We start from the raw sequence: 18,742 nt of genomic DNA, 5'->3' as shown, positions 1-18,742 counted from the left end.
TGGGAAGCAGGCAATTTGATTGCCTCTGGGTGGCTTACTTCAGCAAAAAGGCAGGGCAGCGCAATGACCTAATGGATATTTCATCTATTGTAAGCAGAATTTCATTTTTCAATTGATTGCCAAGTATGCTGTTCAGCACCCAGGAGGTTTAAGAAACTCTTAAGCTCTAAGACAGAACAAATAGTTTGTTGCTGCTTTTATTCCCTCACTGCTGGCTAGAAAGTGTAATTCCTTAGTTTGCTGGCACAGCACCCATTTGCTTAACGTCTTCCACCCCCCTAATGCATTCCCTCCTTATCTCTCCCATTCTAATAGGCCCCTTCACTGTGTGTACATGGCATCTCTCACACACTTTGACTTTTGTAGCCAAGCTTTCCTACTCAGCAATATAAAAGCCAACAAATTTTAACTTTACATGATGTGACTTAGTTTCTGTGATACGTGGCTCAGTTATAGAGCTTGGGTGTCTGCTGCTGTTTGCTGGTGGATTTCTGGAACAAATCAATCTCTCCAGTTTCAATATGTTTCAACAGATGCCACACATTAACCACTATTTTTATTCTCAGCCTGAGTTTCACCCCTCCAACCTTTCCCAAAATATTATGTTGCCAGTGTTGGTTACAGTTTGTTTCTGTCTGTAATTATTAAAATCTCTTCCATGACAACCTGATAAAAGGTTGGCCACATTCCCATACTTATTAAGCTCTCAAGTGATGCAAATTGTAACAAATATGCCAACCAGACTGGAAGAGCACTGCCTAGTTTGTTTTTACACAAATCTGTAACTGAGCATGGTTATTTTCCTAAGAAGCAAACAATATAAATACTACAGAGCAAAACAAAATTTTGGCTTCTTTAGTGTCTTTTCATTCTATTTCCTTTCTATCCCATTAAGTGAATCAGATGTTCAGCATCAGACAGCCTCTCCTTTGGTTGCACACAGCTGCAGGCACTGGGTGGGACTCTAGTGCCTGCAAATACCTTAGAGGAAACACAGAGAACAAAGCCAATATACAAGCAGTGAGAGGCTCTGTGCAATGTTATGTAATGTTACTGACCTCTTTTATGGGGCAGCTGGAAGACAGTTACCTTCTGAACATGTTAGTTGGATAACAGAAAAAGAGATTAATGAAAGCCTTTGTTAAAATTCACTTGGAAGCAGTCCAGCTGTAATCATCTCCCTTCTGATGTTCCTTGAGCACCGGACAACTCATCACATAAGTATTTATGGACTGGTGACTGTTTGTGCACAGATCTTAAGTCTGTTCTTAAGTCTGAGATCCTCCTATGTAGTCAAGTAAAACACTAACACTTTGACTCTAGTAAGGAGAGGAAGAGGAGAGAAAAGAAAGGAAAAGACAGGGACAAAATGTTAGAGACAAACGAGAGATACAAAGTTAAGGACACTTTGAAACATTATCCACATCTCCTGCAGTCTGGGCACAAGACAAGGCATCGCACAGGCATGCTTGTGGTGGTTCAGGTTCACCAGCTCTCCCAGGTAACAACTGTACACAGTGAGCAATCACAGCACTTGACACACTGCAAATCCACAGGCTGTAATTCATTCAGCCAAATGACTCAGCCACAATTGATTAATCAAATAGGCACGGTCTCTTACATTCTCAATTAGCCAACTCTGTAAAACCATGATCAGTGTGAGGTTTTTAGCAGCACAACACCCTTCCTCTGTTGACACGCTTCCCCAGTCAGCTTCATTATTCTCATAAACTCTTGCTGACCTGTCAAGTCATCTCTATCACTGAGGTTTTAGTCTTTCAAGGCAACTGTCTGGATGGTTCAGAATTGCTGTTAAAGGTTTCTCCCATATTTGGGTGTGGTGGGAATGCCCAAAAAATGACTTCATCTTGCAGTAGGTGGGCACTAAACACAGTCTACCTAAACAATCCCACAGACGCATTGTGTGCAAGCTGCATGGAGATCTGCATAGCATGGCAAGAGACAGGTGAGGATAAAAAATTAACACCATGTAAGTTATTAGAATGAAACAACTATAAACAAAACAGAGCTGTGTTGAAACTCTGGTTCCAACATTTGAGTTCTCTGCACCCTTGCCTGGATTTAAGTTTGATGCCCAGGATAACAACTGCATATATATTGACAACACTATTTAAAGGATTTGTTTTCTTGTTTGCAGTCTCACCTGCTGGTTCGGATATTGCTGAATGACTGCGTCTAAATGAGCTGCACAAGGGGAAGGAGTTGCATGGCACAGCAGGCAGGTAGCTTGCGCACTAAGTAACATGCAGGAATCCCATTTTCTTGTTTACAGTGAGTACTTGGTCATCTCTGTCCATGGAGAACGGGTCAGCTGTGGGGCTGGAAAGGGCACAGTCCTGCTTGGTCCCTCAGGGTAAACAAGGCTTGACTTCAGTCAAAGAACTTGGTATTGTTAATAAAACCCAGTTTTGTTAGCCAGTTGTCATGCTTGCTGTAATGTTTGGGAGATATGGTGAAGGGAAAGCTGAGGAACAAAGCTGCCCAAACACCATGGGAGGATGTGCAAACAACCACAGACAGACCTGATTCACCACAGCAGATCAAACAGAAGAAGGTAAAGCAAGGTGCAGAAGATCCGCCAGACACAACCAGACATCAGGGAGCAAGAAACGCTCATAAGTCTAGTCCTGCGCTCATTTTTTCCATGCCAGAAGGACCAGGCCTTTGTCTGCCACCCAATCAATTTCTAGCTACCCCAAGGCCTTTTTACCCCTGATTCTGGCTAATCTTTTCCAGTGGTTTTGCTCCCTGGCTTTGCCTTCTGGTAACACTAACATTAGACTTCTGAATAAATAATAATTACAACACACTGGCATTGAGATTTGCTGTGAGAAGCATTTTTCCACCACAGGGGTGTAAGCTGCTTGCCAGTCACCCACAACTTTGCTTGGCAAAAAAAAAAGAGAAGGATTAAAAAAATAAACACGAAGTAGTCAGATTTACAATGGTTACCTGTCTCCTGTATGTTATTTCTCCAAGAACTACAGAACATTATCTGGAGTGATTCTGCATTCAGTATTTTCCTCCAGCTGCCTGTGGCCTGGAATGCCAGGGATCTGAATCAGGGTCAGGCCCCTGACACAGCAGAACTACAGGCATGTTTAGGCACATGTTTGACTGTGTCTTGCTTATCTTGCAGACTGGCAATTTAAATGAAAATCTATACAATAGACAGGCATTTGATTTTGATGTAACTACTTCAAACATTTCTAAAATTACTCTTGAGTGAGTCACAACACCTTCAATACCCAAAAACCTTTAGATGCTTGTGTTTAAAAATGGAGTCAGGAAGTTTGCCCTTCACAGTCAAGACTCATGCAAGCCAGTAGTGCTATAAACCATTTCTTCCATAAGCACTAACAGCTCAGCTGTGAATCACTGGAATTTAGTGACTAACATTTGGTGGAAATTAGAACTTGTTGCCTTACCCAGGATTTTCTTTCTTACCTCAGAAACACCAGAAATAAATAAAATCTGGTCTGTCTTAAGTGTGAATACAGGAAGAAGAGGTAAAACACTAGTAATTTATAGCAATAGCTTGAAAAGAAACGCTGTGATTAACAGGTGAAAAAAATGTAATCTTTCTTATCTCAGTTTCTGCTAATAAATTATTAAAATCATTGTTTGATCAGGCTTTTGTAGAGTAGCTTGTCTTACTCTCTAAAACTATAGAATGTGCAAAACCACTGCAAAAATTTCTTGTTCTGGTGTACAAGAAATCTAGAGAAAAAAAAAAAAAAACCTGCAAGAACAATGTACAAAATAGATCTGGATGACAGTCATTCCAAAGGCAAAATTATTACAGGCTATTATCTAGTTGTCTGGAGGAGCCATGGACCAGCTGGCTGTGATGTTCTGCTCAAAGTTAAACACAGACAGGAAACCGCATGTCTGATACTGTAAAAATCGTTTGTCTTCCTGCCATGGCTAACCAGGCAAGCAACCCAAAGGGGCTGTTTTCATTTAAAAGAAACACTAATCCACAACAATAAAAAAGGAATGACAAAGCCTCAGTTCTCCCTGCTCCGGACTGGAGTTAATGCCTATGTTTGTGAATGAACTGGAAATGCTACAAAGTGAAGTTTTACATGATTTTAACTTTTATCTGTAGTTGTTCACTTATACAAATGCAGCACATGGCTTTCATGAGTCACCTGAAGTGCTTACAGCACGTGACCTAGAAGGAAAGGCTCCTGCCAGAAGACTGAAAGGAATTTGGGTAAAAAGACTGGCTTTAAATTTCTACGTCTCCTTTTAGGTTGATCTGGAAGTATGACTGAGCTGCAGAGTTGATAGGAATGAAGGCTCTTGGTGCTGAATTTCTGGAATGGTTTTCATAACCATACACACCAAAACCACACATTTCTCAGTGACTGCATTCAGCTACATAGCTCCAGGAGAAACAGCTATAATGTGGCTAATTCATATCAATTTAGCCAAAATCCACAAGGGTGTGGTTCATGTTGTACAAAAACACTAGACTGCTGACACAGAGTAAGATCTCTTCTCTGGGAACATATTCTCTTCAATAAAACAAGGCAATCTGTTAGAATTAGGTCCTGGGTCTACCACCTGTGCTCATATCAATACAAGTATATACTCCAAATCCTTTAAAGATCACCCAAGTAAGGGTTGGTCACACAACCATGGATCAGCACTCAGGTTGTCTGGTTTCAAATCAAGCATGGGGAGGGGAGGAGGAAGACAGGGATGAAAGGAAGCACCAGATATGGATAGCCTGGGCCAAGGGAAGCAAAAACTTGCTAGCTTGCTCTTGGCTAATTTGGCGTGGTTCTGTGACCTAAACTGGTTGGCCTTCTTGGAGGTTAGGAAGTGAGAGCTACAATTGCCCACAGTTGTTCACCTCAGTGCAGTCACACACCATGGTTCCCAGGAGTGGAAACAACATCCCAAACCTTTGTTATCTCATGTAACAAGGACCTAATTATACCCTTTTCTGAGGCACTTATGGGTAATGAGGATAAGTATGATGTGCCACACCCCTTAAGAAGTCTGTGAACACACCTTTCTCCGTAGGAGACCTCACTCTTGCCTGTGAAAAACCTAACTTTGTCTCAGTAAAAGAATGACAGCAGGTTGGACAAAATAAAGCACAAGGGGTGTGTACACACCCTGTGTGTGCAGCATGAAGTCCACCAGTACTGCACACACCTGCACTGCCTTCACTGTGTGTGCACTGGCCTCTATTAGAGCTCATGAAGGAGAATGGGGATGGCTTACTGTCTTGGGTTACAATATGTAACCAAAAATGTGTATTCTATTTGCCATCTGTTGAAACTGGTTGGGGAGGTGTTTTCTTTATCTCTTGTATAACCCACTCCTCACAACTCCGGGGGGGAGGGGGCTGGTGTCTTTCTGTGGATGGGCCAGCTGTTAAAACCAGGTGGGGCAGTGTTTCTTTATCCCTTCTACACCCATCCTCCCTCAGGGGATATCTGCTGTTAATGGGCCATTAAGGCTCACTGCATGCCTGATAAAATTACACCATCCCTCCACCCAGTGGGAGGAGCATTTCTACCTGGATAAAACCTGGGATTCAGAACTGCAGGACAGCCTGTTTCTAATGCATTTCCTAGAGGAAGACTGGACCCTTCTACTGGATCATCTCTACTCCAACAAAACCACATCTGTCACTCCAGGAGAACTTATTTGGACTGCTACCAACACCCTGACCAACAGGGTGTCAGGCTGTATTCTGACTCTGTCAGCGTTTCTAGGATTTTTTTGCTTGTTTGTTACTTTGCTTGGTTTTTTGTACTACTACATTTGTATTTTTAATTTTCCTAGTAAAGAACTGTTATTCCTATTCTTAAGTCTTTGTCTGAAAGGCCCTAATTGTAAAATTATAATAATTTGGGGGGAGGGGGTTTACCTTCTCCATTCCAAGGGAAGCTCCAGCTTTCCCAGGCAGACACATGTCTTTCCAAACCAAGAATATCATGCACTTGTAGCTTGGTCTGTACTCACATTTCTCTAGTTTAACTGAACTCATGTACACTTCCTTGTCCCATAGTAGTGTGAGGGAACATATTCCCCAGAGAAGGAACCTAGCTTCTTCACACACACCACAGGAGAGCTGCGGATGGTCAGTTACACCAGAGAAGCTGACTTAAAATTCACATCCTATCAGATTACCAATAACATCTCTATATGCAGGTAACACACTATGGCAATACAGAAGAGGTAGGACCTTAAAAACAGCATTTGCCTTTAGTTTAGATTTTATACTGTAATCAGCATGTGTTGCATTTTGGTGTGTCAAAAGAACAACTATAAACACCTTGCTTTCATTTTCCATCAGCTTTTAAGTGCAATATCTTCAGCTGAGTATGAGATTTCAAAATGAGGACAGCCTGGCAGGAAGAAGTATCCTCAGAACAGAGAGAATAAAGGTCGTGATTTTGCAAGATTCAAAAAAGACCAAAATAGCACCTGCCATTAGAAGTTCTCCCCCAAAAAATGCAATTCCAAAGGACATCGTTATAACACTATTAATATTAACACAGTTAATATTACTTGCAAGGAATGTAGGAATGCAAGGTAAATTATTAAACCTACCTGATGTAAAAATGAGCATATCATTGCATTCTTCACCTGTGCAGGAACACATGAACATCAATCCCCCATCATCCTTCTTCTCCCTCATCAAGCACTGCTCTGATTTATAGTCATCCAAAAAGTGACCATACAGTGTTTCCTGGGGGTCGTGGCATATTGTTTCTAATGTCACATTTTCATCATTCTGTCTCCTAAAAATGAAAAGGAGAAAACTCAATCAAAAAAGGAATATTTTATAAAGGGAGCAGACAGGACTGCGCCTGCCCAATATTTGCCTCTTTTGAGAATATAAATAGCATTTTAAAGAGCATTGTATGTTTTTCTCTGTCTTTCCTGAATGGGGTAAATTTGGCACCATTTGGGATCCTCACATTTGTACAATGGCATAGCTATTCCTGTATCATATTACCACTAAGCTCACAAGAGTTTCTCTGAAAATCTCACTTAGAATTATTCAAGCTAACGCTCAATGAACTGCTGTGAACTTCAGAACATATTTTTGGTTTTTGTGGTCACTGAGCAGACATTAAAAATCTGTGGGAAATTACGATAAAAACGGAATTATTTCCCCAAAATCTGAGGCATTTCTAGTGAGCTGGTCTTTTAATTTTGCTTTTGAAGCCTACAATCAGCACAGTTTGTGCACTGAAGGAGTTATATATAAAACCCCCCCAAACCAATCAAAAAAACCCCACCAAAATACCAATCATAAAAACTGAAGCAAGTTAGAGTTGCCTCACAGTCAGGGAAATATTTACAGCTGATAACCTGGACCTGGTCCACAGATTAAATTTCATTGACAAAAGACTTGAAGGCAAAAAGCACTTCAGAGTTCTCAACTTACTTGCCTTTTAGATAAAAGGCCAAGAAAAATCCAAAATGTATTTTAAATTGTACCTTTTTATGGCAATAACAGATGCCTATCACTTGCACAGAACAAATATAGAAAAGCACCCTGGACTGATCCTGAACTGAAATGCCTACTTCCAATTATGCTCAACATTTCAAGTCAATGGACTCTACCAATCCCTCAGCACATGAATTAGTTATGTCCCTCTGTAAGTGGTTCTAATTATTTTACTAAATCAACAGCAATGCTGCAAACACTCAGTTCTGTTCCTTTAGCCCAGTTATTAACTCATTAGGAGTGTTTCTGGCTTTCTTTGGTAGGACTGGATTCCCATATGTGGAAGGGCAAGGGAAGCCTAAGTTTTAGATGGGAACACAAGCTTAAAGCCAATAAATCCTAAAAAAGTATTACAACTCATTTTTATAAACTCTTGATTTCTTCGAACCTAGACATAGGCTATATAAAAAGTATCACGCCTACATCAAAGTCTCTACCTACACAGAAGTTTGCTCCCATTAAGAGGAAGTATTTCTACTTACATATGGCAATAAGCCTCTTGTGATAAATCTACATGATCTAGTTGCCTTGAAACCTGGGAGAGAATTGTCTTTGCTCAGCAACTATCAGTCCAATCCCCTCTTCAGCCTCAAATCTGTTTCTGCTCTTTAGTGCTGTGGGTGGGTACAGCTAATGGCTTGCACAAAACCATGCCTCTTTTCCAATAACAGCTTAAGCTGGAACAGAACTGTTCTAGAAGAAAAAAAAGTCCCCAGAACATTTCATATCAGAATTGTTAACCTCAAGCAACTCTTGGTGTGCGATGAAGAGATATGAGTAGGAAGCGGGAGGGCAAAGCCTGGTGAGGTAGCAGGGACATTCAGAATATCAGAGCAATTGAGGAAAGTACAAAGCAATGATGAACGAGGGCGTGCTCCTGTCCCCACCTGTATGAAGATTTAACTTACCATATAGCAACACAGACTTCACTACTCTTCTCACAGATAGAAGTGATGTTGCAGTTGCTCTTGCACTGATGCTGGTTTGAGCAGGTTGTTACTTTAATATCACAAAATTTGCATAGGTTTGACATTTTCAGTCCACTTTCCTTATTTCTGTCTACAGGTGATGTAAATTCAGCTTAAGGAAAGAAAAAAAAGGAAACTCAATAACGGTAGATGATCAGATTGCATTATTGCTTATTACGAAGATAAGGTTTTCATCAGCAGCAAACATTTCCTCCTACCTTAAATTAGAAAATCTTTGATCTTTCACAGCTACCAATTTTCTTTACAACAAGGAAAGTGCCACGATGTCAAGACCAGGTTAATCAAAGTGAATTTGGAAAGCAAAATGAACTTCTACCGACTTCAGAGGGAGCAAAAGTTGCTCTGTAATTTGCAGAACCGTGCATCTCCCAAGATCAGTTTGCATTGAAATAGCCCCTGTGCACTCACCCATTTGTATTACTCACAGGCAGTGTTATCTGTGCCCCATGTACAACACTGTGTTGTGGTCTGTGTGCCACAGTAACTGTGGGTTCCATAGTGAGAATGCACATTAGCGTGTGACATAATGATGATATAATGACAACATGGATCAGGATGAATTTTGCAACTTCGTCTTTACTGGCCTAAGGCATAACCTAGGTGTCATCCCTAAGCTGATTACTGTTCACACATAAAAACCACAGAGCTGGAACAGACTTTGAGCTCAAGGTAGATGGTCTGCCAGAGGTTGTGGGTGAAACTCAAGCTAGAAATGCAGTAGGGCATCTGTGCAGTTCATATGATCTACTGCAGGAGTCTAACTGGGCTGAGTGCAGGGGACTTGAACTCAAACTAACTTGCAATGGCAGTCTGTCTTGTGCTTGTCTGCTTTGCCCCAACGCCTACTTTTCTGCACCCAGAAATTGAATCATTACATGCTTACTGGTTCCGAGTCTTAGTACTCACCATCTGCTTCAGTGTGGCAGCAGTAAGGAAAGAATTAATTTTTTGTGCCAGTGTTTGAACTTCAGGAAACATACTTTTAGCTCAAAAAACTATTTTGAAAAGACAGTGTAACTATAAGGAACAGAAAACGCTGACACAAACTTCCTTCTAAAGCTAAAACAAACATGCAGCTATCTGAAGTGGAGCAGACAACAACAGTTTCAGTCTCACTCACTTTGCAATGTAATTGGAAAAGTAGGGTGAACCACTTCGAGGAGATACTGGGCTTACATGCAGCACAGCCCTTCTCTTGTAGCCACCTGCATGTTAAAACTGTGTTCATACTGCTTTCTGTGGCCAAACGTTGCTAGTCAACCTGTAATAGGCAACGGGGGATTTATAATTTCCCCCTCTCTACTCAATTAGCTGAGAAATCAATTTTTTCCTTCTAGAACTTCAGTCTTTACTACCATTAGACTATTTTATTACAGGAAATAAATATACATGATTTTTCCAGGAGGAAATAAAAGGGCCTCTTGCTAACATTTTCAATGGATTTCTGAACCAATGTGAGGGGCTGAGAGAAAAGTCTTCTCTTTTCATCCAAATCACACATCTCTCTCATCACTAGCATGCTCTAGTACTGACCTAAGGTTTCTGATCTAACAGCTGCTATAATCTGTGGCAAAACCTCCAATGGTTTTATGGTACAGAAGAAGATGCAACACAGAGGGGATGGTTAGGATGAGCTCACTGGGTGTGGCAGCGTGCTCCCCCCTCCTTTTGGCTTAAGCAAGACCTAACAGTGGTGGTTGGGAGGGCTGCACCTGGCTTAAAGCTGGACTCTGGGAAGACAGATAACAACACAATAGCTGAGGGCCATAAAACTTAACAGCTGAGGGTCAGTTGAGCATGCGCCAACCAAAATACAGCTGGCATGCAAATACTACTATAAGTCAATCATCTTACTCCATAAATAGGGAACAGCCCAGGGTCTGCTGAGCTCTCCTGCACAGAAGTGGGCTGCATGCCAGGATCTCCCCTTGCCTCTTGAGGTTCCCCCTTGAGGTTGAGAGAATCCTTATAGCATCAAATACTCAGTAAGTGAAAGGGTAATAAGCATGTTGAAACGTTGAAATCTTAGCTAAGTGAGATGAAGGACTGCTTGAGCACAAATAACCCTTTAGACCTAAGTTCCTAGCCTGAAACTAGGTCTGGATCCAGCCACACCTGCAAACCCCTTGCAAAAGGGGTTTAGAGTGCAAGGAGTTCCTTTCTGAACCTCATGACTCAACATGAGGGTGTCTCTGACAGTTCCGTCTCACCTTGTCCTCTATGCAGAAAATAATCAAGTGTAGGTTGCCACCAAAGCTTGACACAGCACTGTCACATTTACTATCAAACTTCGTTAAAATAACCGTCGCTCCTTTTCTCTTCCAAGGGAAGTGTGATACCCCATTTGCAACCCCGGGAGCACTTAAATGGGTGAGAATGCTGGCAGTATATTATGGGCTGGCAGAATTTTAAGCCCCGGGTAAACATTTCTTGTTCTTAATTGTGTGTTGCAACAACCATGTAGAGGAACAAATCCTCATTGAAGTAGGTGTGGTAGGAACTCAGAAGGTCTTGAATGCATTGTTCTACGAAATTCATGTTAACATAATCCTCATTACAGCAAATTGTACATCTCTTCTGGAGTGCGTCTCTTACCTCATGCTGAAGAGAAACTAATAGCTGTCACAACTTATCTAGGTTGCCGTAATGATCAAACCAACCTGATACTGAGGGACTGTCCCTCTACCCAGAAAAAAACCCCAATCCATGGTTCTAAAAGCCTGAAATGAAAATAGAGACAAATACTGAGGGAGAGGTGAAGTGACTCACCCAAATGTACACAGGAAACCCGCAGCAGGGTGCCAAGCACCTCACAACTGAGCACAGGGGAAAGGCATCTGCTGCTCAAACTGCAAAGACTTCAGCTGCATCTATGCTGCTTTCAGCTCTGAGCTCACATGGCAGCTGTGGCACGATGGATGCCTCTGCCATAAACTCAATTCAGTTCCCTCCAGCGCCCACAGCACTGGAGCCAAAAGCCATATGAAGGTGGGTCCTTAGGTACTAAGCGTTTCAAGCACATTGTGTTTGTTGAGAGAAAGGGTTTGGTTCCTATGCCATTCCTGGTTGTGCCAGGTTCTTCCAAGGCTCACCCACTGGAACAAATGGATGAAAGTAAATGTGTTTGGCCCTCTTCCAAGGAGGGATATCCAAACCAAACTACTTGATTTAAAAACAAACAAACAAACAAAAAAAACCAAAACAACAAAAAACAAAACAAAACAAAAACCCAACTGGAAAGCAGCAATCCTCTGTAAGGTCACAAACCTTCTAAGGTAGGCATTTGTTTAATCACTAGCAACAATAGCAAAAGATTGGGCAGCTAGGACCAGGTAACTTCTGATCACATTTAATTACTGTCAAAAGTTAATGGGATTTTAGGACTTCCAGAACTGACTACCCTTGTATTTTCTCCCTGAAATTCTTCTAAAAGAGGCTGACAGATCAGTGACTCTTTATTCATGCCTCTGGCAGTTCAAAAAACTGTCTAAAGTGCCTAGGTGAACAAATTTTATTCCCTACTTCAACATTTGGTTATAAGTGAGACTGCAGTTTACTTTCCCTAGGACTGTCATAATGCTCTAGCAGGTGTTGGTGTGTTGTTTGTTATTACTCCTTGGCCTTGTCCACTGTGATAACCCATCTAGTTCCAAACTAAAGCCAAGTTTGACTTTTTCTATCTGATGCTGAAACCACATCCTGCAGATGGCCTGAGAGGAAATCTGGAGTTAGATAGGAACTTTGACATCACTCTTTGATCACAGCCTGCTACTAGACTCTGAGGACTTAGAAATCCTGAAAAGATGGGTCTTCTTCCAAGTCACATGAACTCACACCTATCTTTAATCAACAAAGTCCTGCCTACAGAATAACAAATTGGTAGGATTCTTCCCTAGGAAAGCGTATTCACTCACTCGCTGAGGGACTCATAAGTAAGGAGTGGTTCAGGACCAGCAGACTGCCCCTCTCCTTGTAGTCACTTAAATGCTCATTTCTAAAAATATTTGACTATCCTGCTGCACAATTCATACCACACGAGCCAGCTCCTCAAGATTTTCTCCTGTTAAGACAACCAAAGTCACTTGAACACTGTGAACAGAAGCAACCTTTGATTTTGCATGAAAAAAGTGGATATAATGAAAAAGTCACAGATTTACACAGGTGAATGAAGCCATCTTAAAATGCGTGCTTGTCTCCTAAAATTTGAATTTGCCATCCACTGTCTAATGTTAGTTTTCTTATTTTGACTTCTGCAGGAAGCCTAATTCTAGCTTTCCTTGTTTCTTTGTCCATGGAGAGGCCTCTAAATAAAAGACTGTGGTTCCTTGGCTATGAAAGTTTCAGCCAAACAGTTCAGCTACCGTGGTTAAAATGCATGGAACGTGCAAGTCAACGGATGAGCTGGACGTTATGGAAGAGACACTAGAGCAGACACATTAGAAATGTCCCCTCCATGCATTCTGATGGAGCCAGGCTGGCAGAACATCACTTCTCTTCTATGGTTCACATCTTTATTTATGATTTCTTGGGACATCATAAACAGGACACCTCACCCAAAGCCTATTGACTTGGCCTGAAGTTGTTTGCATCTGTTGTCTGTAGATATGTAACTTGTATTAACACCTAACGTTGTAGTTTATTTTTCTCTTATTTTTAATATCATTACAGAATTCTCACAAGCTAATGACATTAAACAAAGTTCAAACCAACATGCTGTCTTTTTGGAAATATATACACTGGAAAACTTTTTATGTCTTAGGATGCATTTCAGAAACAGCAGCCAATTTCTCTTACGCCTATCTTGTAAAATCCTGTCACAGGACTTCTATTCTCTCACTCAGTGTCTCTGGCAAATGTATACTTACAAAATAATAGCCAGATCCCCTCTCCCTCCCCCAAAAAATGCTGAGAGAGACACTAGGATGGGAACTCAACTACTCAGCTGCTGTGAGATAATTCCACCTGACGGAAGAGATTTTAAGATGTCACTCCACTACATCACGGAAATCTGCCAGGAGGACAATGCCTTTATCAGAAAGCCTTGAAGCAGATTGCCCTTGTTCTCCCAAAGAGCATAGCTCCATGACATCACATATCTGTGTTTGGAAAGCACAGTAGCAGCTATGAAGAGCATCCAAACTGCATTACCTCCTCATCCAACAGAAAGGCATCAAGTGTTGCCAGGAACTCTATGAGACACAGCATGACTTCTGTTTTGACTACTATCCCCAGTACATGATCTACAACCCTGGTGGAACTTTGCCTGTTATGAAGACACTGCCAGCTTCATAAAATTTGCCTTACACATGCTGATGAATTAATTGCAGGAGTGAGAGTGTCAAGGAAAATGCATGATCTGAGCTTTTCTTTTAAAACCTGGATGTATATCCTGATGGCAGTTCTTAATTATACTGATTATGTCTAGCGTGGTAATACAAGGAAGTGAAGACGGAAACATAATCAATCTTAAAGATAAAAAAATCATGAGTTACAAAATCACAAGACTAGCCAGACAGATCATGGGAATAAAGGAAGGGAAGAAACATAATAAAAAACCAAAAAAACCAAAAACCAAAATCCAAAACCAACCAACCAACCAAAAACAAACAAACAAACAAAAAACCACACAACAACCCAAAACAACAACAAAAAAAACCCAATCAAAAACTCAATCAAAAAACCCAACCAAAAAACCTCCAACCCCAAGCAACCAAAAAAACAACGGCTGGGCTCTCCCTTACTTGCCATTGCTGGCTGTACTCTTAAGAGTGCTTTTTGAGACATGTTTTGAAGATTTGGCCATGAGCAGGAGGGTTGGAATTGCCATCTAACTAAAAAAAAGAGAAGATAAAAAGAAAATAAATCATTGGAATCCAGGAGGCAGATCTTCAAGAAAAATAGCTGTATTGTATTACTCATCACAAAATCACAGGAGCTGGCAACACTGCAGATCACCTAATAACTCCCATCATACACCTTCAGGGTAACCCTATGAAACATGTATTTTCAGTTTTTCAGTTGCAGCTGCCATTTCTAAGCTTAATGTCATCCGAGCTGGAGTGTCACTCTGGTGCACACTCCTACTCTCCTCATGTGAGTATGAGCTCACAATGTTCACACCATCTTGGACACTGCTTTGGGTGCAGTCCCTTTATCTCAACTATGAGTTACCCCAGCAGGATTACCATGGGGACTTTTATGACTGTTTCTATTAAGATTAACAGCAATGATTATCAAGAGTGCTGCAACAGCCTCTGTAAAGCCAAACATGCGCTATATTTTATGTACAACTAAAATATGTCAGAGGAAAACAGGTTCCATGAATGTTTAACTATCGCTGTGTCAGGACTCCAGGAAACCACATTCCTACGGATTGTTTTGCAGAATCTCTCAGCCTCTGTCTTTATTGCGCATAGTCACAGATCACTGACTACCACACGGCACAACAGCTGTCTCAGTCAGTACTTTAAAGTCGTGCCTTTAAGTGTACTGATTGCACTTCTGCAAATTTCAGGGGCTCAGCAATGGATAAAAGCCAAAATAACTTCCCGTTTCTACACAGTACTTTGTGAACTGCTTGGAGGAGATGCATGTCATGGCTTCTCCCTGCCACGTAAAGGCTTTTGCCCATCATATGAAAAAAATGCAAGTCACACCTATCACACCAAAGAATGATTTGGTGGGGCTCATAGGCTTTTTTCAGGTTTGTGTGACCTGCTCTTCAGCCATGACTGAGAAGTCTGCGAGGAAGGAAGAGAGCCATGGTAAACCCATGTTGACCAGCTACACCTAGCCAGGAGTAGTTTGGCCACCCCGAGCTGAAGGAAGGCCAAAGCAGAAGAAAGGAATGCCAGAAAGCCACCAATGAACTGCACTGAATTTGGGAAACCACCTTTTCTCACCTACCAGCAGGCAGGTATAGGGGAAGGTACATGCAGAGGGAGAAACATAAAGAAAAGGACCGAGAGTTGGAAAACTTCATTTAACTTGCCTCTGCAGTAGAAGTGTCTGGCTTTTAACAGCAAGTGGAACTGGCAAAACTTTGCTTTAGGGATTGCTGCAGGCATTGACACAGACACAGAATTAAATCTGGCAGGAGCTGGGGGAAGGGACACAACCAGAGAAAATAAGAGAGGGAACAGCACACTAAGCTGGAGATCCTGAAGATGAAAATAATTTTTGTATTTAAAGCATTCAAATACCACTATTTTTACCCACTATTTCCAAAATGAGTGATCATTAGCAGTTTTAATCATGGGCTAGGCTCTTCTCTCTGGTACAGGGCACGGCAGTGCCTCTAACACGCCTGAGAACAGAGCTCGCTGTTGTGACTCCTGACTGACAGCAGTGCAGGTGAGAGCAGACTCCAGCTCAGCACTTACAATGAAAGTGTGAAAGCATTCTGAAAACATTATTGTGATGCCTCAAATAATGAGAAAAATTTTCACCTGCGGATCTTTAACTTGCAGCACATTTTCTTGCCACTATTTAGCACTCCACGGGCTGGTGGAACAAAAGAACACTGTCTCCAAGTAAAGAGGCTAAAAAAAATCTAAATGATGGCTTCTCACAGGGCACTTAAATGGACATCTCATCTTCTCCTGACTTTAACCCACAGCCTCCCTAACAAAGCTGCTAAACAGCACACAGCGCTGGAGAACCGTATGTGATATAACACCAAGTTAAATTTATTCGATTATGACTACAGGGTCTAGGGGATTTTTTTCTGCATAATACATTGAGTTTGGAATTTACTGGAAGTTGTCTCTGGTGGTTAACCCCTCCTGAGAGTTCAGATATACACTGGACATTGATTACAGTAATGCTCATCTGGTTCTCAAGGTTAGCAAAACCGGCTTTCCTGCTTTGTTGGAATAAGCATGATTCATGGTTCAGAATTGACATTTACATAACCAACGCCGACCTGTGCACTAAGAAGCATATCCTGCATCTAAATCTCCTTTTGTATTCTCCTCTGCTCAGTGAAAGCTGCCATTACTTCACCTGAAACGGAGCTGAAAGAGTATAAACACTTCGGCTTTGTACAAATATTATTTTTCCAACTTATATGGTCTGAAAATAGACAGCAGTCATTCAAGCATAATACAGTTATTTCTGTGATATTTCTTCATGACAGATGAGTCTCTGTTGAAGACCCCCTAACATTTAGAACATACATAATTAGGAACAATTCTGACTCAGAAAAAACACAAATATGCCTCTGCTCTCTGCTACAGAACCTTGCCAGTACAAACCCATGCAATTGTACCTTCTGTGTAGCTTGAATGGAGTTTCTGAACCCATTGCATCTCTTCCTTCAGCCAGATAAGAAAGCCTGTTTATAGTAACCTGCTTCTCTCCACTCCTGTTCCCTCAGTAATCACACCACCGCCTGCCTGCTTCAAAATATGATAGAACTCTTAATTCTTCATAATAGCAATGGGGAAGGTGAACCATTTGTCCTGATGGAGGCACATATTCCCTCCAAAAGCCTAATTTATATTTCTTCCCCTTATGTTTCTTACAACAGAAGTAATGAGGAACATCCATCTTAAAGAGCCATTTACCCTGTTTTCCAGGGTCTATTTATTAAACTCCCAGTTTCCAACAGGGAAATTCAGAAGTCCACCCAGTGTTGGTGGAACAGAACTTACTCGCTAAAAATGTTATGGCTAAGCTATTTCTATTAGCCATGAATTATTCCATAGAGACACATCCTGGCACTTTAGTTCATCTGCAAGGCTGCTGAATGTGCTCAATGTCACATGCAAACTGAAAAGCCCATGAGATTGCAGAAGAAATTGATCATACTCTTAAGGTAACAGTGCTGCTTATTGGGGGGCAACACTTTCTTACTTAGAAGCAGTCCTAAATGCCTGTCTTGGGATATCTGCTTAATTAAAAGACAGTCTTGTCTGCCTTTTTAGGTGCATCCTCACAGGACAGGCTACAGGTGGGAGGAAAGCAAAGAAATTTTGAAGTCTATGTTTCAGGACAACGGACTGCATCTTCTGCTAAACTTCTGGGCAGTGGAACAAACACATTAGGATCCATGGTACAGGCAAAGAGGCAAATTCCAAAAGTTTAGGAGCTTCCTACTGTACTGTATTGCCAAACCCTGCCATCCCTCCCATGGGGGATTGCAGCTGTGGTACGTGTGACGGACAGAGTTGGTGGGCACATGGGTACAGTTCCTACTTTTCCCTTACAATGACAACCGTTGTGCTGGCTCTTCACTGTGAAAGCAGAGCACGCTGGACAGATGGAGCCCTGCCCTCAACTCCCACAGACCATTGCACCACCAAAGACACACAGAAATCAAAAATAGTAACATACTTGCTTGGCCAACAAATGACACTCACACAGGACTTTACTCTTATTTAGGATAAGGTCTCATCCTGCCTAACTTTCTGGATACAAGTAACTAAGTGCTGGCCTGGCACACACACCATCAGATGACTGCACTTAATTAAACAGGTTGAGGTTTTAAAGTTTTCATGTGGATCATCAAATCCCGTTAAATCTGGATCCTGTTAAGTTACCTCAGTACCAGTTGTATTAGGAACAAGTCTAGTCAGACTCAAAATTGAGACTTACCACACATAAAGTTGTTGTGGCTTATTCAGTTACTTTAAAATCAGCTATAAGCTCAAGAGGTCTGAATTGCGTGAAAAAGCTTTTGTGTTACTTGATTATCTACCTGCAGCATTTTCAGCAGTAATAAGGAAGGCTGGATAGACAGAAGAAAATAATCTCTTCCAAAGGCAAAATGGAAATTATTTAAAGACTGTTCTCTACACTGGCAGCTTACAGAAACTCGGGTGGCAAAAAGCCAAATCTTTCTGCTGAAACTACAGTTAACTCTCACTAGTTAACCCTTGCTACAGCTAAACTCTTGCCAAATGTATATCCCCTACTGTATTCAAAAGAGCACATTAAGATAACTAAAACATAGAGGAAACTGTGCCAACAACAACTAGAAGTTGCCATGGCTTTCTAAGGGTTAAGTGGTGGGCAGATGTTTATTAACACTGTTCATCAGGAGACTGGCAGGTACTTCCAAACCCTCTCTGCTCTCAGAGACCTACCTCCAGGAAAGGTTATGAGAATGTGTTACTTTGGGGTAAGACTTTTGCTTGCTTTTTAAAGTAGTGAAAATGAAGCACAGATGAAGACTGTGACAAATCACACAAAACAGGAAATTCAAAGTTACATCGGACTCCCACAGGTTCCCTTTGATGCAGCC

General features: G+C 41.4%; 1 protein-coding gene across 1 annotated transcript in view; it reads right to left on the bottom strand.

The window, feature by feature from the left end:
- TGFBR2 (transforming growth factor beta receptor 2) overlaps window positions 1-18,742 on the bottom strand; it is a 60,016-nt gene that overhangs the window by 23,520 nt on the left and 17,754 nt on the right. The window contains exons 2-3 of the mRNA XM_066320237.1: window positions 8,416-8,587; window positions 6,601-6,791 (exon numbers count right to left, since the gene is read on the bottom strand). Coding sequence (XP_066176334.1) covers window positions 6,601-6,791; window positions 8,416-8,587 — 363 coding nt within the window. The remainder of the gene's footprint in view (window positions 1-6,600; window positions 6,792-8,415; window positions 8,588-18,742) is intronic.

This window comes from Sylvia atricapilla, chromosome 1 (assembly GCF_009819655.1).
Source record: "Sylvia atricapilla isolate bSylAtr1 chromosome 1, bSylAtr1.pri, whole genome shotgun sequence".
In the NCBI taxonomy this organism is placed as follows: domain Eukaryota; kingdom Metazoa; phylum Chordata; class Aves; order Passeriformes; family Sylviidae; genus Sylvia; species Sylvia atricapilla.
This window is presented reverse-complemented; position numbering and strand designations above follow the sequence as displayed.